We start from the raw sequence: 27248 nt of genomic DNA, 5'->3' as shown, positions 1-27248 counted from the left end.
TATAATAAACAGAGCAACGTCTTCCCAAACAGAGCTATTTGAGTCACCTGGTGAAAATTTTTCTAGTTTCAATATCGCAATGTACATCGCAGCCTCCCCAAAAATTGCAATGTCATTTTTTTCCAATATCGTGCAGCCCTAGTGGCTATCAATTACGAGTTACTTTATAATAGGAATTTGACCCATTTCTACCACATTACCCATAGCCCAAGATGTTCAGAGATGACATTGTGATCTGCAGTGAAAGCAGGGCGCAGGTGGAGGAACATTTAAAAAGGTGGAGGCATGCGCTGGAAAAAAAATGAATGGACATTTGCAGAAGTAAGATGAAATACACGTAAATGAGAGGGGGGTGGCATCGTAAGAGTGAGGCAACGGGGAGAAGCGATAGCGAGGTTGGTGGACTTGAAATAAATGAGGTGAGAAAATAAATGATGAGTGTGGGGAGGGGATGAAGAAACTGCTCCATTCAGGTTGGAAGTGGTGGACGAAAGTGACAGGCGAATTAAGTGACAAAGAAGTCTCCGTTAGGATGATAGAGAAGATTTATAAAATGTGGTGAGGCCAGCTATCTATGGCTCAGAGACAGATGCAATGAAGAGACAACAGAAAGCAGAGCAAATTAGGCAAGAAACAATACTCCATCACGTCCAAGTCCTTGAAGTATTCATTTGTGACAAACTTCCTACTGACGGGTGTACAACATGTTCCCACTCACTGTGATTCTTAGTTTGAACTCTCTTGCTTCACCCTACTGAAGCCCAACTGTCATGACTGGGAGGCAGCAGTAACCCTTCCGGCAAACACACATTTGTGGGCATTTTTAATGTCTTGGCACGCAACATTTCCGTTCGCCCTTTCTTTCATTTTTGTTTCTCCACGGTGCCACTCCTTCAAACACATAAACCTTTTAGACACTGAAATGAAACGCGCAGCGGGAGTGACATGTGCAAGGAAGGGGTGAGGCTGCTACTTTACTGTACTTTGTGCAGATTTGTTCATGCCATCGTCTACATTGACAAAACATCAATGGGCCTCCCCCTTTAAGTTGTAGGTCGGTCTCTTTTTAAAAAATGAAAATAAAAGGAAAGAATAACATCAAAGAGCATCACAAGGCATCCGGACGCAGAAGACTGGCAGCCTACCAGGAAAATAGAAGTCTAGCCCTGGTGCTGGTGGACCTGCAAGATCAAGATCTTCTCTGCTGCCGATCAGAAGCAATGACCTACAATTCACAAAAGACAGATTTTAATATTTTGTTTATCCTTTACACACTGTTCTCTAAATTTTGTAACATTTTTCTTGGCCGCAATGACTCAGAATATGAATGAGGATGATGGATTTTTGGATGGATGATGGTAGCCAAGTTTGACGAGCAAAACATCCATCCATCCATCAATCATCTGTACCGCTTCGCCTCACAAGGGTCGCGGGGGGTGCTGGAGCCTATCCCAGCTATCTTCGGGCAGTAGGCGGGGGACACCCTGAACTGGTTGCCAGCCAATCGCAGGGCATACATAGACAAACAACCATCCGCGCTCACACTCACACCCAGGGACAATTTAGAGTGCCCAATCAACCTGCCATGCATGTTTTTTTGGAATGTGGGAGGAAACCGGAGTACCCAGAGGAAACCCACGCAGGCACAGGGAGAACATGCAAACTCGACCCCCACGACCCACGACCTCTGCGCTGTGAGGCCATCGTGCTAACCAGTCGGTCCACTAGCAAAACATATCTGTAGCAATTTTCACATGTTAATACATTTAATAATCACTATCTGTGATGAAAGTTTGTTACTTTGTAATATGTCATGTATATTTTTGTCATTTTCTGAACTCCTACAGATTACATACATGACACAGTTGCAATCATGTTTACATAGCATTGATGGTGGTTTCGATAATAGTGTCATGATAGTATGGCATTAATAGGTGGATTAAGTGCCCAATGAAGGCCCAGGAAACAAAAGAACAGTCGCTGGCTCACTCGACAGTTTCATCAAACATCCAAAGGGTGACACAAGAATAAGAAATTACGTTCAAGTGGAAATGACAAAAAAGGAAACAGACAAGAACCATGCGTGCAGATGCAAAACTATGAAGTGCACGTGATATTATGTCGAAAGGTTTTCTTGGTCTCAAACTTGCTTTCATCATGAGCCACATTGTAGTTATGGTTGCCCTTCAGCTGATAATGATGGTACCACATAAATGTATAATTGCTGTGGGTGTGACCAAACAGGATGTCCAAAATCATGGTTGTACCTGAGTTTAAAGTCATTGTTCCCTTCCATTTCACTACGGTAAGAGAACAAAATGAAAAGCACACTGGTTATCTTTTGCATAAAGAGAAACATGTTTAATAGCATTTCCCCCCTAATTTTCTCTGGAATCTGTGAGGTGAAAAGTTTGTCTTCTATTTTGGAAATGAAGGACAGGGACAAGTGCAGCTGCAGTTTGAACTGTGTGAATTATAATTTTTTTTGTTGTTGTTTTTTATTGCTCTGCTCCATTTGAAGAGCATGGGAGAGTGAGGTTGTTTCAACTCACCTCGGCTCTTTACATTCATGTCATACCGTTTCATACGCGTTAACAAGTTTGACATTCGGGCTAATGCATGTCACAAGCTGTGACGTCCGCGATTCATGACCTCTGACAGAAACCGGGCAGTGCTGTCTTTTTTTTTTTTTATATAATTTACAAATTAAAATTTTTTGAAAAACAGACCACTCGTTTTATTATTCTATTTTGTTAAAAAAAATGGGGGGTACATAATTTCAATCGTCCAGCTCAACTATCAATGGTACACTATTTATGAGAATAAAATCTTGCTGAGTAAATCATTTCAAATTAAATAAAGGGAGTTACATTTAATTTAAGACTAATTTCACAGAGTTGGAAATGAATGCCAATGTTAGAGTTTATGCTGAACAATACATGCAAGCGGTGTAAGCTGCATGTGAAATGGATAAGATCAAATATTGTAATATAACAATGGAAAAACTTTATTTCCGTGCCTTTTTATGTTAACAGTAAAAGGGTTGAGTCAGTTTGAGTGACTCACTCAATTACGGTGGAAAACAATGAAAAACTATCAAAAAGAAGAGTGGACTTACCTTACCCATTGTTAGATCAATTAGCATGATAATTTCATTTCTATGAGTCATGTCACTCACTTTTTTTCCACTTCCTCAAGAAGGCTAAAAAAGTTTTATTGACGAGGCTGCACTTATGTTGGGAGACAGAACCTCAGAGCACAATTTACTACCATATAGAACAGGAGTGGGCAAACGTTTTGATTGGTGGGCCACAATGGGTTCTGAAAATTTGACAGAGGGGCCGGACCAGGAGCAGATGGATGGAGTGTTTTGGTAACCTCACCTCAATGGAGAAAAAAATACATTTAATTTTAAATGAACGTGAACAAAAGCATTACAACAAAATATATGTCTTTGACACATCACATTATTTAGAAAATAAAACATTAACAGGGGTTATTCATTTAATTTTTTTCAAGTTTCGTGGGCCGAATTAAAACGTTTAATGGGCCGCATGTGGCCCCCGGGCCGTAGTTTGCCCACGCCTGATATAGAACATATGTAAAAAAATAAAACACAATATTTTAACAAACACAAGGAAGATATTCTGAAGTAAAATCTGATTTCTAATGTTACATTTTTTATGTAAGTTGGTCATCAGGTGGCAAGGACAGAAGAACATTTTAAGGGTGCCCAATTTTCAATATTTTGTTATCACTTTTTCGACAGCTACAAATCATTTTAGTCTTAGTACAGAACAACCACCATTGACATAAGTGCATTTTTTTTGTATTTAGTGCATTGATTTGTAAATTTCATGGGTTGGACGGAGAACGTCCTCCAATTCTGAACTGACCATAGGGGCATTTTATGATTGATAACTAGTAAAAAAAAAATGTAGTAAGCTATTGCATGCCACATAAAATAATGTGAAAGGGTCAGATCTGGCCCACACAGAAACCATACCACACACACACACGCACTGAGTCATAGTCATAGCTACAATAATAAAGTTCAGAGAAAAAATTAAATAAAATAAGCATATTATAATTTCATGAGAAACAAGTCAATGTTGGTCGAATAAAGTTCTTCAATGAAGGCGATATAGTATAACGTGACAAAGCCATCATACCACGACAATAAAGTTGTGATATCCATGTGACGCAAAACCAGTAGGCCATGTTGTTGCCCTTAAGGACCAAATCAGAAGCCCGCGGCACCAGCCTGTTCTAAAAATAACTCACCGATTGGACTTTGCGATTTCCGAGGAATGTTTTAGAATTATATTGTCATCAATCATGGACAGGCCCAGTGTCTTCACCACAAATTAAAATAATTAGCAACATACAATATTTTTAAAGGTTACACAGACCAACAACTTTCGTTTTTGTTTAATTAGAGAGGCAAGTTAACGTTAATATGGGTGGCCATCGGTCGCAGTTTTAGGCAACGGAACTGACAATTCGAGCAATATTGACCATGCATGCCTCTCTGCTGTGACGGAGTATAAGAAGCCGAGCTCCAAAAGGGGGCGTGTCAATTTGCCGTAAATCACATCACAAAAAAAAATAAAAATAAATTGAAATCACCACACAGCGCCAATGTCAACCGCAATGAAGCGGCCCTTTAATTAAGGGTTGGGTTCAGCAACAGGTGGAGTATTTTTCTGAAACATCAGAGCACAGCGACTTGTAAAATCCATATTTCGCAATCTTTATAGACCAAACATAAAAGCGAAAAATAAAAGCATCTCAAAATTCTGACTAATCCTGATGTGTTTCAAGACATTTTTCAAATAAGATAAGATAAGATAAGATGTCCTTTATTAGTCCCACAATGGGGAAATTTGAGAATAGGCGTCACAGGGACACATCACGCCATATTTGAGTGCCAATTTGATCCAACCGTTGCCCTCAGTCTCAAAAAGGTCTTTGACCCTTGCATTAAACTAATGACACGAGAGTCACTGGATCCTCTGCTTATCCCCGAGCCGATATCCTGCCTGATCCGTGACAAGTGACACTGTGGGTCTAGTAGGCGCGGTGAGGTTGCTCCTATTTAAACACACCCTAAGCAAATTGGCTACATAACCATTCCAGTCTCAAGGAATGGGGAAATATTTGCAAATTCTCAAGCACAAAGTGATGAAGAGCCAAATTTTGCTTCTTTCAATTATCCTGAGCATGTCATGGAGGAAATAAAAGATTTGTTTCTTCACAACGTGTTGTTAAACAATTTTCACCAACGTCAGTGGCAGAAGAATTCCATGTCTCTCGACACAGAACATACATGTTATACACGAAGAACGAGTCTTGGCTATAATTGGCATTGCAGTGACCTGGAAATAGCCACGCTTTGAGGCAGCTCCTCTAATTACACCACCTCGGCTATGACATTGCGTAATTGTGACGCTCCTTCCACTGTGGACGTTGTTTGGAGAGATACTGATATATTTAGTTTATTTAGTAGTCCCTTCAGCCATGGCACCTGTGCTCCAAAATCAGGTTGAGTTGACCACTCCGCCGGGGACATCCGGACCTACGCCTGCTGTCTTATCACACGCAGAGAAGGTGTGATAAGAGCTCCGTTTACTTTTACGGGTTGCCCCAGAAGACAAATCTATGGGAGAGTGGAGAGAGTTTGCGCAAGCAGGCTGCGCTGCTGACGTCAAGAGTGGCTGCTTGATTAATTACAGAAGTGCTCAGTGGCGTGTTCGCAACAAAGCATGGAACTCGCCGTGGCTTTTGTCTGAACCAGTGCAGTAAGATTAAAACATGTCATTAAAAAAAGCCAACACACATGACTTGCGTTTTTGTGGGCCACATTTTCTCAGACATCATTTTATGTATAGTTAACCCTATTTCTCGTTAGATTTTTATATATATAAAAAAAAATCACATCATCATTTCAATCTAATAACATAGCCAATGCTCACTGAAAAATATTAATGAGAGGTCTAAAAAAAGCAAGTGAGTTTAACTTCCGAGATTTGTTGGTCGACTTTTTTTTTCCCACGGGGCGAAGAATGGCATTCACAAGTAATAAAAGGAATTGTGTGCGTTAGAATACACTTACACACAGTCAAAAACAATGTGTGCATCGTGCATTTCTGAAGAAATTCCATACAAATATGGCAACTGGAAAGCTGGCAACTGGATATGGCATCAAAATTCAAAAAGGAAAGCAATAAAGGAAAACGTGCGTCGTGTCTCACAGATATAATATTAAATTAAAGATTAAAGATTTATGAAATCAGTTATAAAATTCCTTGATGAATTTTTGATTTTTTTATTTATTTATTTTTTTAAATCTGCCCAAATTAAATTGGGCGTATTCTATACGAATACACACAAAATTACAAAAAATGTCACATTGTATAGGCAAGGCAAAATTATTTATTTATTTATTTGCTTGTTCATTTATTTATTTATATATATAACATTTCATACACACATAACTAAATGTGCTTTACATGATTAAACTGCATTTACTAAAAGAATGTACAGTGCAAGAAAAATATTATTTTTAATTATTAGTCGTAAAAGGCTTTAAAAGAGGACATTCATAAGCACAAAAAAAAAAAAAGGATCGTTTTCATTGTGGACTTAAAAACATTGACTCCTGTAACTGATTTCACTTCTGTTGGCAGTTTATTCCATTTGTGTGCAGCATAAGAGCTAAACGCTGCTACACCTGCTTTGACCTCTGGCCTCCACTAATAAACCTGAGTAAGCAGACGTCAGAGTCCGACTGGCATTATCACCTTTAGCATTTCTTGAATGTGTTCAGGACCTAAACCCTTCAGTGATTTAAAGAGCAGTAGCTGAACGTTGATGCTTATTCTATAGCTGACTGAAGGCCGGTGAAAAGATCATCATAAAGACATTGTGAAGAAGGTGTGCTTTCATTCCAACATGATACGTCATTTCTAATTTTACAAATAATTTTAATTAATCAAGTTGGCCTTGCCAGGGGATTTATGTTGAAACGGATCAGGGCGTGGAACAAGGAAACAGCCGTAAATAAAAACAAACATGCCTTTCCCAATATCGTGTTATTTATAAAAGTAAGCATTTCCCGAAGCAAGTTTTTTTTTTTGTCACATCCCCACTTTACTGCGCTTTCGCCACTCAGTAAACATCTGCTGTGATCACACAAGAGGGCTTCATTTCACACCAAGAAGCACAGCTCCGACCGACAGAGCTTTTAGTGTTGACAGCCAATACTATTATCAAGAAAAAAAGGACGACTCTTTACATAAAATGATATATCTGAAGACAATGAATCCCAATCTATCAAATTACTATGTGATTAATGCTTTTCATTTTTGAGCATGGATACCAGCAACTCGGCAGGGCAGAATACATCAAGAAAAATCCGATTTTCTTTTTCCTCTGGAGAAATTACAGCATATGTTTTCGTATCTGGGTGAATGACTTTGAAAACTAAACTAATTGCGATCCCCCCCAACCTCTCCTCAGTATCGCAATTGCCATTTTATTTTAGTCTTGTTGGTCAGGCTTATGCTAATATAAAGACTGAATGAATTGTGAATTAATAAAGAAAATAAAAGCCTTGCAACCAACCAAAAAGAAGCCGAGTTCCCACCAGCAAACTCCCAAATTGCAAACTTTACATTGTGATTTTGGTCAGCTGAATAGTTTGAATATGTGGGCATTTTTAATTTCATTTGCTTTGGACTCTCAAATATTCATTTCGCAACACCCTGTATATAATCATGACTCGAGAGAAGTTATTGCATTGTTGAAATGCACCGAAGCTCAACGGTCAAATATAGTGTTGGACTATTATGTAACACTGGTTCATTTTACTCGTGGAAAAAAAAAACAACCCTTAGGATATAAGCAGTGGGGACTGGTGAGGCCATTATAAAAAAAAAAAAAATGTAAAGCAAATAAGAAATTCCTTCAGCAGTTGCGATCAAATTCACAATAAATCACCTTTACAGCTTTCATTCGGCACATCAGAGAAGTGAAGAGAGACTGGCTGAGTGTCAGGCGCACAATTTATTCATCTGAAATGTCTCTTTAGTCCCCCCCCCCTGAAAGCGAAAAGCACACATGTGGACGCCTGAGTTATAGAGAAGGCTGTGTCAAAGAGAGGAATGTATAGCCTTGCTCATAAAACTCGCTGAGCTCGCTCTTTTTGGCAGGGGTCTTCTTACTTGGACAGATTCCTTAACGGGAGCTCAAATCATACAATACGTCTCATAATGAGCCTTAATGTAGCGGTATAAGTGTTTATACTCTCAAATGTGGCACAGGAGAACACCAACCCCATGTTGCTTTACTTTTCACTCAACGTGACTCCGTCTATGACCCCTCCAGACAGTCATCCACAAAGCGGAGACACCAGGCCAAGAATATCATTAAAATGTAAAAATAAAATATACAAGTTCTGCCATTTTTCCAACGCGTGACCTGAGTGTGGGACGTTGCATATGAAAAACTTCCACAAATGGAGCACTAGGTCCTTTCAACTTCTGCAGAGTTTACCAGAAGTGAGAGGGGAACCCCTATTTAGCAGGGAGCTCAGGTTTCATTCCCAGAAATCCCGCACCCCGCTGCACTCCTGACGCCGGGTGCATAATTCCCGGCCCGAGCACCGTACGGGAGCCACTCAAATCAGTGGGATGTTTCCAGATAAATTCCCTCAGAAGACGTATCTGTTAAGATCATCCCAGCGCAGGTTGACGAAATGATTTTAAGAGCAGAAGCATATTTTTTTCCAACCTTGCGGTTTAAACAGCATCCAAGTGAGCAGGCAATAATAAAAAAGAATATATGGCAGCACATTTCTCAGCTCATTATCCACATTTCGTAAGCCCTCCTGGAGGGCCCCCTGTGAATGCGTCAGCTACATCATACGGAGCCACCTGGATGCCATTATGGGCTTCAAGCTGGGTTTCCATAACTTCAGCCCTAAACACAAATTATACATTGCCATCGTCAACATAAATTGTACGTGCTAAAAACAAATAACACAACAGACATTAATTCATTACAACACACATGAATCAACTCATTCACTGCCATTGACGGCTAAAGATGTCAAAGAAGATTTTGTATAATATAATATAATAGCCTTTTACTCACAATTGATCCGAAATAATTTCCTTTGGACCCAACGGGGAGAAACTGGTTTAAAGAAGAAAAAGGGACCAATGAAGTCCAACACAATCTGTCACCGAGTCAAAGAGGCTCCATAATAAAAACTAAAAGTAACGTTAAGTACTTTGTAACATTTTCCCAACCGTATATATATTGCACAGTACACCTAAAAAAAGAGAAGAATACATTGCACATTTTTCACACTGATGCTTTCGGCTGATTTCAGGACAGAGGTGTTTGCCTCCTGAATATGTCACAATAAGTCACTTCTGGCTTGAGTTACGATCACACTTTTCCAACCCTCCATGGTAGCGTGACAAAATATATATAGAAAAAAGCCATAGAATTAGATAAAGACACATGGAGGGCTCTATTTTCGTAGACAGCGCATGTGCACTCAAGTGGCACGTCTAGATTTTTGTTCCAGTCTAGTTGACTAGAAACAAACGGCATGTGCCAGTCGGCCTATTTAAAGGGTGGCAACTAGTCAGTGTGCTTTTATTGACATTGTGTGTACCACATGAAACCTGGATTAGAGGAAGAGAAGGAGAGAATTAAAAATATATATAAATTATAGTCGCTGTTTGAGTTCAAATACAAAATCTGTTCCAGGGCTACAAAAGTAAAAGGCACACAAAGCACGCATGGCCAAAAGCTGCTGAGAATTACAAGCAGCGAAGCTTTCAATAGCAGCTGGAGCTCAGACGCCCGACGTCATGTTTCAGAGTTTTTTCTGCAACACAAGCCTTTTGGAACATTATCCCTTTCCTGGCAACCAATATAGTGTACTATAAGTCAAAGAAGTGTTACGTCTGGTCATGCCCTTAGAGTGACTCAGCATCCATCCGCTATCTGTCGGTCACCTCGTCCCATCACTTTTTCCCCTCCTGCTCTCATTTTATTGTCATTGCTACATAAACCTGAGCCACATCCAAATGTCTGAAGTTCGACGACGTTTATTGGCCATTGCATAACCACAATCCTTACCAAATCAGGTGTTTACCATTTATGGTTTCCCTGCACCATGGCAGCGCTAACACAAGTCAACTCCAGCGCAAATGTAAAGGTATGCACAAACAAAATGCACTCTTGTATTAGCATTAAAAAACACACTACAACTGGACTAAGAATATTTTGATGGTTTGAGATGCATTTAAGAGCTCATTAGAGGGTTAAATACAATACAACTGCTAATAAATGGGGGAAGGCAAAAGTGCAGACTGTGGAAAAATGATGCCACTTTATACCCTAAGCATCTATTACTAGTTATGTATTAGAGCGAATTCTTTACGGGTACAAACATTTTACACCTAAACTTTTTTACCTATATTGCTTGTCCTCATCACGGTCGCAGGTAAGCTGCAGCCTCTCCCAGCAGACTTTGGGCGAGAGGCGGGGCACATGCTAAAGTGGTCGTAAGGCAAACACAGTGCACATAAAAACAAACACTCAGTTTCACACAAATGGGAACTATTGACCTAATATACATGCAACGGAAATGTGTAAGGCAAGATTCAAACCCAGAACATTTCTACCGTGAGGCAGACACTAACCGCTATAAACACCATGCTGCATGCGACAAATGCGTTTTGCGCAAAATTGAATGATGCATAATAACAAATACAGTATTACATTATAAGTTAATACAAAATAAAAGAAAAATGCTGAGAAAAAAATCTAATACTCTAACGCAGGGGTGGGCAAAATGTTTGATCGGGGGGCCACAATGGGTTCTAAAATTTGACAGAGGGGCCGGACCAGGAGCAGATGGATTATTCATTGAATTTTTTTTTCATGTTCGGCGGGCCGGATTAAAACGTTTAACGGGCCGCATGAGGCTACCGGGCCGTAGTTTGCCCACGCCTGCAAAGAATGCAAAGGGACATATTGTGTCAGATTGATTTTTTTTGTCTGCATGTTTATGTGTTTATATATTTAAGAGAACTACAACATTGATTTTTGCCATGCTTTTCTTTTCTTTTTTTTTTTTGTCTATGCGAGTTAATGTGGTGACCTCGCCCTGCCCTCCCTGAAGCTAAAAAAACAAACAAAGAGAACATTGACATTTTCATTGTTTGTACACCAATAGTTAGGTCTCTGGAGTGTTATTCCCCATCAAGTGTCAAGTTACACAACAGAGTAAATCTTTTCATAGCTGCCTTTCCCTTGAGAATGTAGACGTGAGTGAGCCATTTTGAATGTTGCCAAATTGTCATAAAACTGTGGCTCATTAGCATGACACTTTCAAACAGCCTAATTTCACTGATGCAATAATTGGGGTGAAAAGTAATTCCTGATCCTTGCTGTATTTTTGGAAGGCATGTCACACAAACAAATGTATTTGTTTTGGGTCACGAATAAGTATACCATCAAAAAAGGTTTTCCCGAAGAAATAAAATAAAAAATAATCCGAGCTGCGTCGATGTTCTACTCGTAAGACGCCATCCACTGCACTCCCAGCCCCGGCCCATGTGTTCGAATCGTAAAAAGAAGTAAACCAGGGACAAGCTGGCCTTCCAGTCCATATCTACAGCATTTTTCATGATGAAGTTCGGATTATTTAAGGCATAAGAAACAAACGCGCACCGGATAAGGGAGCACACACGTGTCCTGGCACACAACGTGCAGGCCAGACTGCAAGAAGGCACCTGCCCAGCAAGTGGGCCAGACTCTTTTTATACACAGCGTTGGATACAAAACTGTGGAGTGGGCACATATTTGCGAGGAATTCATGAAATTATCACCATTAGACTTTATCTGAGCGTCCTCAGTAGGTGCTGCTGTTTTCACTAACAACTGAGCTCAAATGGCTCGAACAGTTTAGTCCATAATGACTGCGTGATATATAACCTAGAAAACCAGGTTGTATACGCAAATATTGTCGACGCAAATATTTGATGAAATATAGCACTTTCCACGACAATACGCAGCAACAAAATCAAGATGTGATTGTGGTATGAGCAAATGGATTTTTTTCAGCTATTGCATCAACTTTAAAGTTATTTAAAAAAATGCACCCTTCTCATTGACCGCTCAAATAGCGGAATGTTATCAGCTCTCAGGAACTATGTAAAGATTCTTGCAACGTCATCATGTTGAAACTAATTTGTTTGCTGTCCATAGTTTCGCTCCCCCCATACCATCATCCCACCACCACAAGACGCTTCTATCCCTCAAGACCAACCGGTCATCATACCCACTTCCTGCCATTTACAATTCATCAATGGGTTATCATTTTGTCAGTAGTGTCAGATGTCCTAAACATCAGTTTAATATTGTGGCAAAATTAATATTCAGCTGCAACAGTTCTGTTGCAAATGCCAACATTTTGCACGCAAATGACTCGCTTCCTCAAATTTGTGGCAATGTGTTGGGCAAAAAGAACTCCATGTTTCAGAAGGCCCACACGCATATAATCACATATGTGCAGAACATATAGACATGTGTTGTTCGTTTTAAGTCACACTACAACAAGTAGATGGTTATAGAGTATTTTCCCTTCGCAACAACAACAAAAATAAAGACTATTTTGGAAAATCTTCAGTCAAGACATGCCTTCATGGATGGTGATCAAGATTATTTTTAAGATTATGACTGGCAAAAGTGAAAATGGCAAGCTCCCATTCCATCCATAAACCATTGTCCTGCAAAAAACAATACTTTGACTTTTTGGAAGTAAAGAAATGGAATATGCTTCCATGGCCAACTCAGTGTCCTGAACTCAAGCCAGTCGAGCATGTGTTTTGCTTTTTGAAGAAAAAAAAAAGGAAAGCAAGAAAATGTCACAAAGAAGCAGCGAGAGAAGGCCTGGCAAAACATTTCCAGGGGGGAAATGACACAATTTGGTGATGTCTATGCACTCCTAACTTCAAACACATTGAATGGATGTTTTTTTTTGTTTTGTTTTGTTTTTTTTAACACATCAAAGACATATAAACTGTTTTTATCTAATGTAAAATAATGAAAAAAATATTTCCGGCTAAATATTTATAAGCATGTTTGGATTTGACGTACCATACTCAGATACTTTCAGTAGTGATAAAAAGGTGAGAGGGGGATCTGAACCTCAGTGAACCAATCCAGCTCGACCTGTGGACCTGAGGGATCGAGTAGTTTCTGTGAAACATCCTAACCAAACACATAGATAATTATACCCACCCACGTGGATCATTTGCATTCCCTTGCTGCCGCGACACAAAAACCGACACACATACCTTATTATTGCGCAAGCAAATCAGGAACGTGTTCTCACTGAAAAACACGTGGCAAAACATGAATTTAGTTGGATTGCCGTCAAAACATAGAATGGAGGCCAAAAAAAACTCATCTTTGGTCGCAGACATTTTGTTGCCTGCATGCTAATTGGGTGTACTGCAATTCAGCATTTAGAAATATTATCCATCAGGGGAAAATTAGCCACCGAATTCCGCAGCTTCCCGTTTCAGTGGCAGGGGCGCACACATGGCTGCCTACCGCCAATTCCTTCCACTCAGGCTCAACGACCTGCTGCCTCGCTGCACAGCACAGAGACACTTGACACTGTTGATGTTAAGCAGCAAAAAGTCATGCAGACTAACTTTGGGTGTGAGTCACGTTTTTTTTTTTTTTTTTTGTGTGACTGCATACACGGCACCAAGCCAAACGCGTCTCACTGCATTGGAGTGAGCATATTTTTTTTTTTGGAAGCGATGGTGAAATGAATTGAGTTCCGGAAAAACACTTTTACATAGTACAGCGCTAAAGGCAAACTAATAATTGAGCTATATTTGACCATTTTCCCTTTCTTCCAATTTAAGTAAGCAGAGGCTTGTTTGATTCTTCATGCGGGGAGGAGGAGGGGGGAAAAAAATCACACCTTTAACGCACTCCACAGTGATAAACGGGATTGTTTTTTTTCCCCCTAGCTCGGATCATAAATGTTAAACATGTTCAATATTTATTATCCTTTTGTGTGCGGCCAACACCGAGTTCCGCCGAGCCATCAGACTCTGTAGCGGTGATGTGGAAATAGAGCCAATAAAGAAGCAACCTAAGGCTCATCCTGCTGTCAGACACAAATAGAGAAGCAGCTGATTGTGTTTGTGAATGTTTTTATATTGTGTCTCATAAATTGTTCACCACAAGGACGTGAGAGGGAGAAGGGTTTGTAAGCACGTTGCAGTTAGCCGATACACTAAACACTAGCCGAGCTTCCTTTATAAATCTTTCTTTTGTGTATTTTCTGCCAGTTTGGATGGTCTGTGTCACGATGCTGCCCCTCACAGGTCATTCTTTGTACTACAACAGACATCTGGTTTGGGTGAAGAGAGTCTTGATTTTTGGTGGAGTTATCTTTGTGTGGTGTGTCATGTTGGTCAGCTCGAGTACACCGTGGGCTTTAAGTTAAGCACACACACGCACTTCTTTTACAAACTGAATTAAGGAGGTGTTTTATTTCGTTACCTCAAGCTTCAATATTTATAACAAAGATGTTTTCTTAGAGTCGAGGAGACGTTGGCAGGCTGTCCATGTACAACTCATAATTATCCATCCATCCATTATCTGTACCGCTTCTCCTCACTCCTCTGTACCTGTCACAGCTATTAATTATAAATTATTTATATAATTATGAATTAAATTCATTGTTTACTGCATGTACAGAACGATTTTTTACTGTGAATGCACATAAAGGTACATAAACAGCTTCGTAAAACAGTTCCTTTTGACATGGCAACAACTTTGCTAATTTAAACAGAACAGACCCAAGAGAAGAAAAAAAAAAAACGAGATTTATTTTGTGTATTTTTTTAACTATAGAGCGCCCCTACCGGTGGAAAAAAAAATCGACAGAAAAGCCGCACCGTTGTATTAGCCACATGGTTAAAATATGTAGAGGCTTGTAGTCCGGAAAATACGATAATTAGCTTTGATTCAAAAGCTGTATCAAACAATCTGCTTTCGCTAAACTGATAACGCTCCGTTTTGATGACATGACACTTCTGTATATCTCATGAGACTTTAACTCAGTGAAGACCTCGAAAAGATTTACTCCATAAATATGTTTTGAATCATCATTTTTGATGTGGCCATTACAGAAGGTTACACGTGATGGAGAACTGTGACAACAATAAGTTGACGGTAGTAATGAAAGACAGAAGACAAGTTAAAAATGATAACTTGATGAGAATAGTGAGCTGCTTTGAATCTTCATGGGCACTTTTTGCTTTGACAACTTAATTAACAAAGCAATTTGCACACATTATTAAATTTAATAACTAGCATCACTGAAGTTATTTATTCACATTTTTTTAAATGTTTTTTTTTATTAGATAAATATTGATTCTGATGTACCGGCCAGAATAATATTTCGGCGTATTATGTTTTTGTATTTTTGTTTTTGTGATGATGAATCCTATATTTGTGTCGTATCATAAGGCCGATTAGAAAAATGGAGTCTTATTATATTCCGTCCCAAAAGGCAGAACTTGCTTTGCATTTAATTACAGTGCGCAGCTTTAACCACTGTTTAGAGTTTAGTCACGAAAACGTGTGAGAGACGAAAATTGCGTCTGCAATGACAATCATCGAACGTCCCTTAGAATTTTGGAACCAAAGCAGCCAAGCTCAGCACCACCCGCCAAGCCAAAAAAGTCTGCTTGATCTAAGCTCTTCTCTTATAAAAAGTCATCCTATTTTAAATTTTAGCGCACCCTCTTATTCTGCAAGCTGGCCACCGGTCCGGCTAACTGGGTGGCCTTTACTGGCTCTCCTACTCCAGTTGAGGTTAAAGAGCATGACACAGCATCAGCAAGCAAATCACCTGTGGCCCCGCCAAGTCACCGATGACCACTTTCTACTTGTGCTGTCATGTTAAATCAACTTATTGTCAATCCTCTTGCAAACTATTTGTATTCGTCTTGGCAACCGAGGGCCCTGCTTGAGAATACAACGCAGCTGCTGACTGAGTCTGTGAAGCCTTGGCATTTTTCCGCTGCAAGGGACCAAGCCAAAGTCTATCCATCTGTTTTATGTTTGGCTGTGATATACCGCTTGCCAAATGGGCAAGACTTACCGTGGAGTCTTTTGAAGTGCAACGGTCGTATGACAGCAAAGTTTTTTTAGAGAAATCCATGAAAGTTATCAAATTTCAGGACCGTGTACTCAAAGTCCAGTAAGAACCTGATATGAAATGTGCTTTAAATGCTGTAACATGTAAATTGTTTTGACGTTGACTCTATGCATTCTAATGCTTTACTTGTGGAGCGGTTTATCCAGTTAAGGCCAAAATTAAAGCGTCAAGTGAGAATTTTCATTTGTTGAAATGCGAATACACATCAATTTGGTTAGGAGAAAGCCCGTGATTTGTCCTACTTGCCACAACCTCATCAAACCCTAACAGCATGCACCAAACACCTACCGGTATTCACATTATAAAATAATAACACTATTGGATAAAGTGGCTTGCAAAAGTATTCAGCCCACTTGAACTTTTGGACCTTTTGCCACATTTCGGGCTTCAAACATAAAGTTATAAAATACGATTTTTTTTCCCCGAAGAATCAACACAAAGTGGGATACAATCATTTAGTGGAGCGGAATAAAAAAAAAACACTGTCGGGTGTGCAAAATGATTCAGCCGCTGTGAGTTAAATACTCTGTAAAAGCAACTTTTGCTGCGATTACAAATGCAAGTCTTTTGGTCTCTATCATCTTGCACGTTGAGAGACTGAAATTTTTGCGCCTTGAAAAAGAGCTCCAGCTCAGGTAGATTTAATGGAGTTTGTGACCAGTAGTTTTTCGATCTTTCCACAGATTCTCAATTGGATACAGGTCTGAACTTTAACTTGGCCGTGCTAACACTTGGATATGTTTAGTTTTGGAAGGGAAACCTCCATCCCAGTCTCAGGTCTTTTGCTGACTCCAAAAGGCTTTCTTCCAAAATGGCGCTGTATTTGGCTCCACCCATCTTCCCATCAACTCTATCTTAGCTGTCCCTGCTGAAGAAAAGCAGTCCCAGATGATGATGTAGCCACCGCCATGTCTGACAGTGGGGATGCTGTTTTTCAGGGTGACTTGCAGTTTAACTTTTACGGCAAACATGTTTTGCATTTTTAGTCTCATCTTCCACATGTTTGTTGTGTCCTCCAGGTGGCTTGGCAAACTTCAACCGGAATTGTTTTGGGGTTGTCTTTGACAAATGCCTTTGTGCAGTGTGTGACTAATAGTTGCCCTTATGGACAGAATCAACAAGTTTAGCTGTGGATCTCTGCAGTTCATCCAGAGTGATCATGAGCATCTTGGTTGCATCTCTGGTCAGTGCTCCGTCCGGGTCTTGCTAAGTTTGCAGTGGTCTGAGCATTTAAGCATGATTGATCAAACAGTGAGATCTTGTGAAATCTTTTCATATTTTAATCCTGCTTTAAATTTCTCTACAAATGAATTCTGCTGTGTCCTTGGGTCTTTGTGATGCTGTTTGCTCCCCAGTATTCTTTTAATAGAGCTGTGAGACCATCACAGATCAGGTATATTCATACGGAGACGACACTACACACAGGTGGACGCCACTTATCATCATTGGTCATTTAGGTTAACATTGGCTCATTCCAAAATCATCAGGGAAGCCCTGGAGTGAGTAAAGGGGGGGGGGGGGGGGGGGGTAATATCCCGTGACCCACTTTTTAGTTTTTTATTTCTTGAAAAAAGTATTAACTATCGTATGAATTTCATTCCACTTCATGATCGCGTCTCACGTGTTGATTCTTCATTGGAAAAAAAATAATAATTTTGTTTCAAGCCTGAAATATGGCAAAAGGTCTAAAACTTTAAGGGTGCCCGAATACTTTCGCAAGCCACTGTATGACCTGATATTTTGGTGCAGTCAAACCTTGACCTCGAGCTCCCAGACAACTTTTTTCCTCTTGCTTCTCAAGTTGGGTAATTACAGGCTGAATCGGCTCTTAAAAGCATAACTGGGCACAGAATAAACATTGGGACATGAGCAGTGCCAAGCAAAAACAGTTGTGCCACTGAAACATGATGTTCACTTTTGTACGGCAATTCCTAAAAATAATTTGTTGCGATCTTGAGCGGAGGGTGACCATGAAATGTTGCACGTTGCATGCACTGTATCTCAGCAACACTCTCACACGTACACACAAACATTCCTCACCTGGCTTCCAGTCGAGCTTTAGGAGGCCTGTTGTCCACATTGTATGATCACACTTCACACGGGCTCGGAACACGTGTGCTCAACATGCGCCTTCTCATTGTTTCCAAGAAGCCAAGTATCGCTGATTTATTGTCACTGCAATTTGGAAAATCACTCTGGGGAAGGGAGAGGAACAAAGAGGAGCAACACAAGTCAACAAAGTGATTGTTTTATTTGCAACTTATACAGCTCCACTGTCACATCTTCAGTCAGACTTGATTTAAAATCTATGTGCAGCTTTAATGCCCATTTAATGTGCATAAAAAATAGAACATCAAAAGGCCTTTTGGTCTACATGTACTATTATTACTAAAAAACTGCTGTCTAAGCAGACGCCACCATCCTTGTGCACATCCTGGCCCCTAGTGGCAAAAACTAAAGTTTACCATCACATGTGAGAGGTCACATTTTTTAATGCAAAAAACAAGTACATCCGCCTATCCAGGCATCTAGGATTGCAGGTGAATTTGAGCTTCATTGGGCAAGAGGCGGAGTACGCCCTAGACTGGTCGCTAATTAATTGCAGAGCACATTTTGACAAACAACCCACCGCACTCACATATAAAACTATGGACCGTTTCGGGTCTTCAGTGAACCTTACATGTATGTGCGGGGAATCAGGAGTACCTAGAGAAAAGCCACACAAGCACAGGGAGATTATGCAAACGCCATACCGAAAAGGAGAAGCCAAGGTTCGAACCCTAAACCTCAGAACGGTGACGCAAACATGCTCACCACACAAGTACAAACTACAAAGACATAAAAATGACGTGTGATGCGCCCTCATCCACATTCCAAACATAACTTTAAAACGATCGAAACCTTTAACCACAAACACCCACGACAGTTTTCATGCGGTTAACTAGCCCCGAAGCAAAGGAAACAGAGGCTCATTTTTTTTTTTTAAACCTTTCACGCTCAGGCCCAGTGGTATTGCAGGATGGTTTGTTTTAATTTAAATGGAATACATATTTAATGCAAACAATACATTTTATACTGCCGAAAACAACTTGTTTTTAACTCGGAATTGTTTAAAAAAAAATAAAAACTTTGCAACTTGCCTTCTAATTCAAAAGAAAAGCTATCCTCAAAAAGCAGGGGCTCCCAAACATTGGCTAGCATACGGGACACTTATTGAAATCAGGCCTATGTGTAGGGTTGTGTTATTCTGTCCTTGGTCCATTTCAACCCTGAAATTTATCTATTTTCCAAAAACCTTATTCTCAGAGTTGCAGTTGACCCGGAGCCGATCCCAGCTGACTTCCCAAATTTGAGGTTATTTGCATTAGTGGTCATGAGGATTAATCAATATGTTTGCCATGGTTGGGAACCCCTGATCAAAAAAAATAACAAATGAAAAAAAATACACAAAAACCTGACAAACTCAGAATTACAGGATTTCCCTGAAATGAATCCGCTGACAGGTCCAGTAAGATTTGTTTCCTGCATCCATCATCCAGAAACTCACATTTGTTCACAGGTTTTCAGAGCGGTTTGCATAAGATGTGAGCAGGAAATTAAACACTGCGGTTGACCTGGCTCTATGGCTTGAGCTTCTGTACCGAAAAAGCAGGAGCGGAGAAATGTGCTGGGGTGCCGTAATAATAGCTGTTGAATGTCCACTTATTGTGCTTAAAGTCAACACTGACATACCAAACAGGACCAGGAGCACTTGTGAAAAAGCTCCCATGAAACCTCCAAGTTGGATACCCTCAAGGTAATGGGATAAACCTAACGTCGGGTGCCTTGCCAAGAACCAGCGTGGACCGACCAAGCGAGGGCGAAGGAGACGCCAAACGAAACGCCGGGTTGATGGAGTGCATGGAGTCACTCGTGCTGCTCCTGGAGAACGGAGAACACGGGATGCCCGCGGGCTGAGGCAAGCACCTCCCTGTGGGCGATGTCTCTGGAGTGCGTGCTGGGGCACTGGTAACCTCCAGGCCCTGAGGGGTGGTCTTTGGGGTGCCGGGAAGGCAGAGACCGTGAAAGGCGGAGGAGTGGAGCATCCTCTCGAGCACGTCTTTGGTGCTTTGTGTGCACTATGTGAAGAGGAAAAGAAAGCAAATGTCACGAGCAGACAAAAAGAGTGATGTGCTCAGAGTTATTTAAGTTAGCTTGGCTGGCATCCAGCATTATGAAGGCAGTCTGTTGAGGCGCACGGAGGAAGGTTAAATGCAGAGAGTGCACGCAAAAGGCAACCATACGGAACAAGGTGAGGATGGATGGGAAGCGGCAACTCTTCCTGATTCCTCTGGCAGCGACGGGAATGGGAAACAAGTATGTGTTTGCTCACATGACCATGCACGCACAGTAAGACGTGACGTAGACGTGTATGAACGAGACATCATTTTATCCAAATCCAGAAAGCAGAGGACACAGTTGTGTCAACACATCAAATGTGGCCACCATCCAGCTTCAACATGGGTAAGTGGACACGAATTTGAAGGAGAATAAATGGCAGTGAAGCATGCACACTCACGTTAGTGAACAAATCCCAACGTCAAGACAAAGCAGTCACAAAATCGGACCAAAATTGATTGGCAAAAAACAAAACTCTGCAGCACGTCATGGAGGAAAGAAATGTGATTGACCCTGTGCTTACCATCCACCTTATACACTGCTGCACTGTTTTTCAGGCTGTGCAGGATAAAGAAAAATCCTGACAGGTCTCCTCCTGGCGGGTGGAATGGATATAGCAAAACAGCGAGCATTAAAAAGGGTACATTTGACAGTTTGGGGGGATATCACATGGACATGTAGCAAGATTGGAAAATATGGAGTTGGTATTCCCTTGTGCAGCCAAAACAGTCTTCGCTCTTTTTGGAAGACGTTCAACAAGATATTGGAGTGGGTATGTGTGTTGAGGTTGAGTTCTTAGAAAAATCATCCAACCACACATTCACGTGTCTTGAATTGTGCATACCAAGTGTGTAGAATTGCATAGAAAGTGGTGTCTTGTTAACATGACAAGCCAAATCCCTGTTGATTGGGTAATTCACAAATATGTGGTGACTTTAATCCATACAGTGTACCAGGCTTCGGAAGATTTAAGGGAGTAAAAATACTTTTAAAACAAAGACCAAATTGCCAAAATACAAAAAGAATGTTTATTAAAGAGAACACTTTAAAGCTAGGCTGAAATATTTCCTGTGTAAAAATGCACAAAAGTGAATGACACGTGAGGGGGGGGGAGTGCTGATATATTCTGTACACAGCATGTGAAGTATTTGTGAGGAGGTAGACTCATCAAAATGTAGACTCTCTAAAAATTAAAACCACCACTTGAGTCAAACTGAAACACGTGTTTTGAAACAACATTTTTGGAGTGTGAGGGAGTCTGATAAGCTCAACAACTAGCAACTCAAACACATTTAGACATGACTAGTGAATGCGCTTCTGCTTTCTTTTCAAATGCAAATTCTGCTCGACATCGCAAGCTCAAGACAAGACGAACAACAAAACAAAATGAAAACCATCAATTAACAAGAACAATTATTTTAAGCTCTGAGGAGGCAACTTCAGCATCAAATCTGCTTAGTCACCCCAGTACTGTATTACATGACTGTTTTCTTGACCTAGTGTGACCTAAGTTCAGAAAATAGATATTTTCAAACGTATTGAGGGGATCCAGGTATTTGAAGACTTGGAGGAGGAGGAGCTAGTTGGAATTCTGTTTGTTGGACCATATATGTACGAGCCAGATGCTCAGGAGACCAACAATATTGTGCCTGAACCCGGACGTGGAGTGGAGACGAGACTCAATGAGACTCAAAGAATGGTAAGATCGATTGGCTGGGGTTATTAGCGCTGCGTTATTGTTTTAAATTCGATGATCTGCCTGTGCTGTAAATGACGCACGGTGAGATTAGGTCCATTTATTCTGCTAGTACTGAGACCACCTGTTATAGAGGGTTGGCTTCCTACGTTGTCATTGGTAAGGTATTTAAGGTATATATACACACACTTGTTTGGCAGATGCTTGCCAGAATATGAACAATGCATCGCCACACAGCACTGATGCATTTCACCAAATAACGCAACAAAAATGTCAGTTGAGCAGCTCACCAGACAAAAGGAAATGCAGTATGGCGACTTGTCGTTCTGCGAGTGACGTCATTCGCGATTGCGGAACAAAAACATTTTCGTTGTAAGGGCTTTGCTATGGGTCTAAGTATGAATCTAGGATGTTTGCGTTAAAAAAAAAAAACTAATGTGAGTATTCCTAACATTGATTTATTATACAAAATACGGTGGGTCAAGCTTATCCCACATTTGGTCTTTAAGAATGAGACTTTTTTTTTCTTATTGATTAGCATTAAAATAGGTCTAAATTCTTCTATTATTTTCCAAGTATGTTTCTTACTTGCGTCCAAGCCAGCATTAGTCATTCATTCTGCTTTCACATTTGCATATGTCAAGTTTCGTAGGTCTGCAACTACTAATTACCGACTTGAAGGGACATTCCAGAAACAAAAAAAAACCTAAAGGATGGGAGGATCTAAGTCTAGTTCACCATACCATGTTTGCGTCATTCTTGGCCGCGAAGGAAGGCAGCTCGATCTCTGAAACAGAAGCAGCCCGGACGTACTCCTCAGGTGGCATGAAGCCTCTCCTGTCAATCAGGCTGCAGAACAACAATAGATGACTTCAGTGTTTTGTCATTTGTGGTATCAACAAGTTCAACAAGTCTCCAAAAAAAACACATGTGCAGCCAAAAGTTGTGAGTAAGAATGGGCATAATCATACGTTATTTGAATAAAACGTACTGTTGAGTGATAGCAAATTGCACCGGTAATCCTGAGTTGTGTTGCGTAGGCTGCACCCAAATTGTTTCCTATTTTTTTATTATATTCAAAACACAAATCTGTATCAATCAATTATGTACCAGACAAACAGAGAATCCAAAAATACCTTTCTCCCGGAAATGATGCACAGTGCAGAAAAAAAGGCAAAAGTTAAGCGGATAGAAACAAAATAGTGCATCTTTAAAAGCAATAATATTGTTGTGTGAATTGGATAAAAGTGACTATAAATTAAAGAAAAGGGGAATTGCTCAATTAATAATTTCAGGTACAGTCTGTTTTAGTTAGGTCATGCTTGGTGATCACAGCAAGTACAGGAAAGTGTCTGGTGCCATTGTGAGTTCAGTCTCAATTCGTCTGCAGGTGAACAAGACATCAACAATGGGAAGATGAGCTACATCCACATTCTGGCAACTCCCCAGGTAGCATTAATTTTCATCCACTGCTTTAATTGTTATCTTTTCCCATATTAAATAAAGGAAATGTAGTCTCTTCCATGTCCCAATTTGTGCAGTGGTTCTTTTACACACCTTGGGGGGATGGGCCCACATAACGTCACACAGCAGTTGGCTAGGATGCTGTTGTAAGTGTACGGGTTCCCAGACTCCTCTGCGCCCCTTTTACTTGACCAGGAGCCCTTGATCTAGAAGGTGAATATAGAAAGAAGGCTGCACTTATTGTACTCAGTTACAAAAAAAGGGAAAAGAATGAATGTGCTTCTATGATGTGAAGTTTACTTACATCCTCATTTGTTGTAAGGTTGGAGGCTACTAGGTAGGTATGGAAGCCTGAGAGGCCCAGAATAGACCAGATGGAAAAGAAACAAATGACCAGCTCCACAACAGTAGAAAAGCAAAGTCAAGGAGGAATGTCACTGTTCCAAACACATAATGGCCACTTTGAGAATTATACATGAAGGCAATGTTTCGGACAACGCTTTTTTTTATTGCGTCTCATTGGACTAAGCGAGTATAACTATTTTTGAGTGTGGCAAAAAGTTCTCTTCGTGAGATGCCACAAAGAAATTCATAATAATGTATTGAATAAATATTACACATCGCATGGTTAAGAATGATTTATTTTTGCCAGTCATTATCTTCACTATTATTGCTGTGCTAATGAATTGCATTATGTGGCATCTGTTGCATCAAAGCGTCATGTTACTGCAAAAACTACCAACCTGACTCCAATTACAATGTAGATCTGAATAGTCTTTCTAAGCATGCAAAGCCATCTGCTTTGCTGTGTGCCAACACTGATCCTATTAAGCACTGGCTCAGACTGGAGAACGGCTTGACAGCCTCTGTTATTTCTTGCCACAATTAGACCAAGATTGTATGCATTTCCAAACTAGTTGGATTGGGCCAAAAAGAAAAGTTGGCACGTAAAAAGGATATCTGGCAGGGCTCTCCTGGATGGCTTGGATGATGCTTCTACCCGATTGAGAACCTGGACAAAAAAAAAAACACAGCGCTGTGTAAGGATGATATCAGTTATGTCAATGGAGTTTTAGCGTGCTAGACTTACGCAAAGTAATGTGTGCTATGACGCAGCCAAATATGAAAGATGTCAGAAAAGAGAGTGAGAGGATGAAACTGTAGAAAAAGCGGTAGTTGCGCTTGCCCACGCAGTTCCCCACCCACGGGCAGTGATGATCAAACCGCTCTGAAAACAAAATACACAAAGCGGACATTAGAATATTTTCACTTTACCAACAGGTTGGTTGTATGTTTTGGCATGACTAGGATGCCAAGGGTGGAAAAAAATGTTCTCTACTGTACATAACGAATTTCCAAGGGCAAAGCTCAGAATATGTGCCAAGCATTAATTTACTGAAATTTGAGTTCCTATATTTAAACAAATGTGATGATTTTTTAAATTTAAGCGGACATCTACGCACACTATCATACATTTCTGAATTGATTGATTTCTGATTTATTTTTCAGAAAGGAGTCTGCTTATGGCCTTAATATGCATTCTCGTGATTAAAAGCATCATCACGCTTCTGTTAGATTTGTTACTGGAGATGGTTTATGACACAATGTCAAGTATACAAGGCCTTTCTTCATAATCTGCTTATTTAACAAATGTATTTTTAAGATATACAGTTACTCCACACATGCTCACAATCCCTTTCCCCTTTATATGCCAAATGTTGGAGGTAGGTTGAAAAAAATAATCTGGAGTATTTTTGCACCATTCAACTGGAATAATTGCCTGCAACAAATCCAGGACCTTGAGCCGCTTTACTCATTCCAAGTATTTTATCATGCTTTCTGAATGTACATAACTTTGAAAGTGTTTTTATTATTATATTTATTGTTTAGTTGGTTTTAATGAATTGTGTATAGACAGTTTAGAGTCTTCGATTAACCCAACATGTGCAGTATGATTTTGGAATGTTAAATTCATTGTAAACAGCAGTTTCTTAGTATGTTGTATTCTATTATTTATTTTTTTTGTAATCAGTCTGCTTTGTTCATTTCCCTCAGTTCTTGGCTCTGTGCCAGTAGAGTAATTGTGTCCCAGCCTAGAGGTTGTGGGTTTGATGCCCGGCCATTGTGACCATGTCGAAGTATACTTGAGCAAGCTACTGAAACCGCCAGTGGCTCCTGATGGTATGCCATCAGTAGGTAGATGAGGTCATCATGTGAAGCGCTTTGAGTACCAAAGGTAAAAAACCGCTATACAAGCGACAGCCCATTTATCAGTCTCATTAATTCCCACGTTTTCCAACCGTGTAGACTTAAATACAAGTATTTTCAAATAGTCAATCACCTGTTTTAAAATAGTGTTGAGTAAAGGTGGAATATTGTACATTGCAATTTGTCACTATATCCTTACCCACACAGTTATCACAAAGGCTGCAGTGTGAGGTCCGAGGAGGGCGAAACATTTTACACGTAAAGCAGTACTTGAGCTTGACCACCTGCTGGTTGATGAGGATCTCCTTGGTCCGCGGAGGTGGGCGATACGATGAGGATCCTGAGGTATCTTGAAAGAGAACAACACTCAAATGTTGTGTGTGCAACTATAAAGACACATGCTAATGTGCAGCTGCTGTGCTTTTCCAATAGGGACGCCAGAGTAAGCTGCTTAAGTTTTGTAGTGTAGTCCCTCTCAGATGTCCCCATATGGTAAAGCTTTTCACCCCATCTGTTTGTGTTATGGGTGCACCTTACCTATCTGCTTCTCTATGTCTGCAGCTTCATCTAAGGTGGCCCTGGGTAGGATGCCTGGGTCTGTGAAGCTGGTTCTCAGCAAGGAGAGGACCACAAACACAAAAAGCACCCCACCGATCACCGGGATGAAGACTGTCAGATGCTCCACAAGGAATGGGCAACTAGAAATTGAATGCGTGTGCATGTTTAACTCAATCAAAACGTTTTGATAATGAAATTAAACATTTTGCAGTGGCACGTGCACGTCAAAAAGTTGTGTTCGATGCTGGTCATAAAATAAGCAATGTTTTAGCACTTACTCGAATGCAAAGAAAAGGCCACAGGTGACAACAATAAGCCCGAGCGTGAGAGGGAGGACGCCGCTCTGCCTGGCCACGATAACCCGTCCGTCACAGAAAAATCGGTTCTTCCCCGGGAACACTTCCCATTTTCTCCGCAGCCGCTCCGCTTTCTTGTCGATGTGTTTCTGGACCGAAGCGGGTGTCACCGTCAGTGCCAGCGGGTCGATTTGCTGGTACTCACAGTTTCTCATTTTGCAGGCAGAACCGCCGCCGCTGTTGGAGGTAGATAACTTCTCAGTGGGGCTTTTGGACGAGAACGAGCTCAGTCATTGCAAAAGGGGGGCTGTTGGGGTTAGCATCCCCCGATGATGTTTCGCATCCTCAATGCTAACATTAGCTAGCGGATCTGCAGAGACATTCTCGTTCGTAACTGACTTTTACGACATGAAACCACTTCTCAGTCCACTCAAGGCTCGTTAACATACTCGTAAGTTAAACAATACACGTGCGCTAACACTACTACATTTTCACTAATTTTGACAATTGTCCGAATGTAAGCGCCGTTTTTACGTCCAGCTTGATGCTGCGGTGCAATGTTCCCTTTTCTCTTTCCGTCCACAATGAC

General features: G+C 40.6%; 1 protein-coding gene across 2 annotated transcripts; it reads right to left on the bottom strand.

The window, feature by feature from the left end:
• Window positions 1-527: 527 nt before the first annotated feature.
• zdhhc18a (zDHHC palmitoyltransferase 18a) lies at window positions 528-27248 on the bottom strand. 2 transcript variants are annotated; one of them, XM_088306884.1, is made up of 10 exons: window positions 26642-27248; window positions 26343-26503; window positions 26005-26154; window positions 24688-24825; window positions 24558-24609; window positions 23902-24004; window positions 23691-23803; window positions 22877-22982; window positions 18320-18474; window positions 528-1225 (listed from the first exon to the last, which is right to left on the bottom strand). In XM_088306884.1, exons 1-9 carry the CDS (start codon window positions 26872-26874, stop codon window positions 18367-18369), a joined length of 1164 nt encoding a protein of 387 aa, XP_088163010.1. In that variant the 5' UTR covers window positions 26875-27248; the 3' UTR covers window positions 528-1225; window positions 18320-18366. The 2 variants fall into 2 exon arrangements, with proteins under 2 accessions (XP_088163010.1, XP_088163009.1); XM_088306883.1 differs by lacking the exons at window positions 528-1225; window positions 18320-18474 and adding an exon at window positions 18512-20397.

Source organism: Idiotropiscis lumnitzeri, chromosome 10 (assembly GCF_059441095.1).
Source record: "Idiotropiscis lumnitzeri isolate Australia: NSW breed Sydney's pygmy pipehorse chromosome 10, RoL_Ilum_1.0, whole genome shotgun sequence".
NCBI lineage: Eukaryota > Metazoa > Chordata > Actinopteri > Syngnathiformes > Syngnathidae > Idiotropiscis > Idiotropiscis lumnitzeri.
This window is presented reverse-complemented; position numbering and strand designations above follow the sequence as displayed.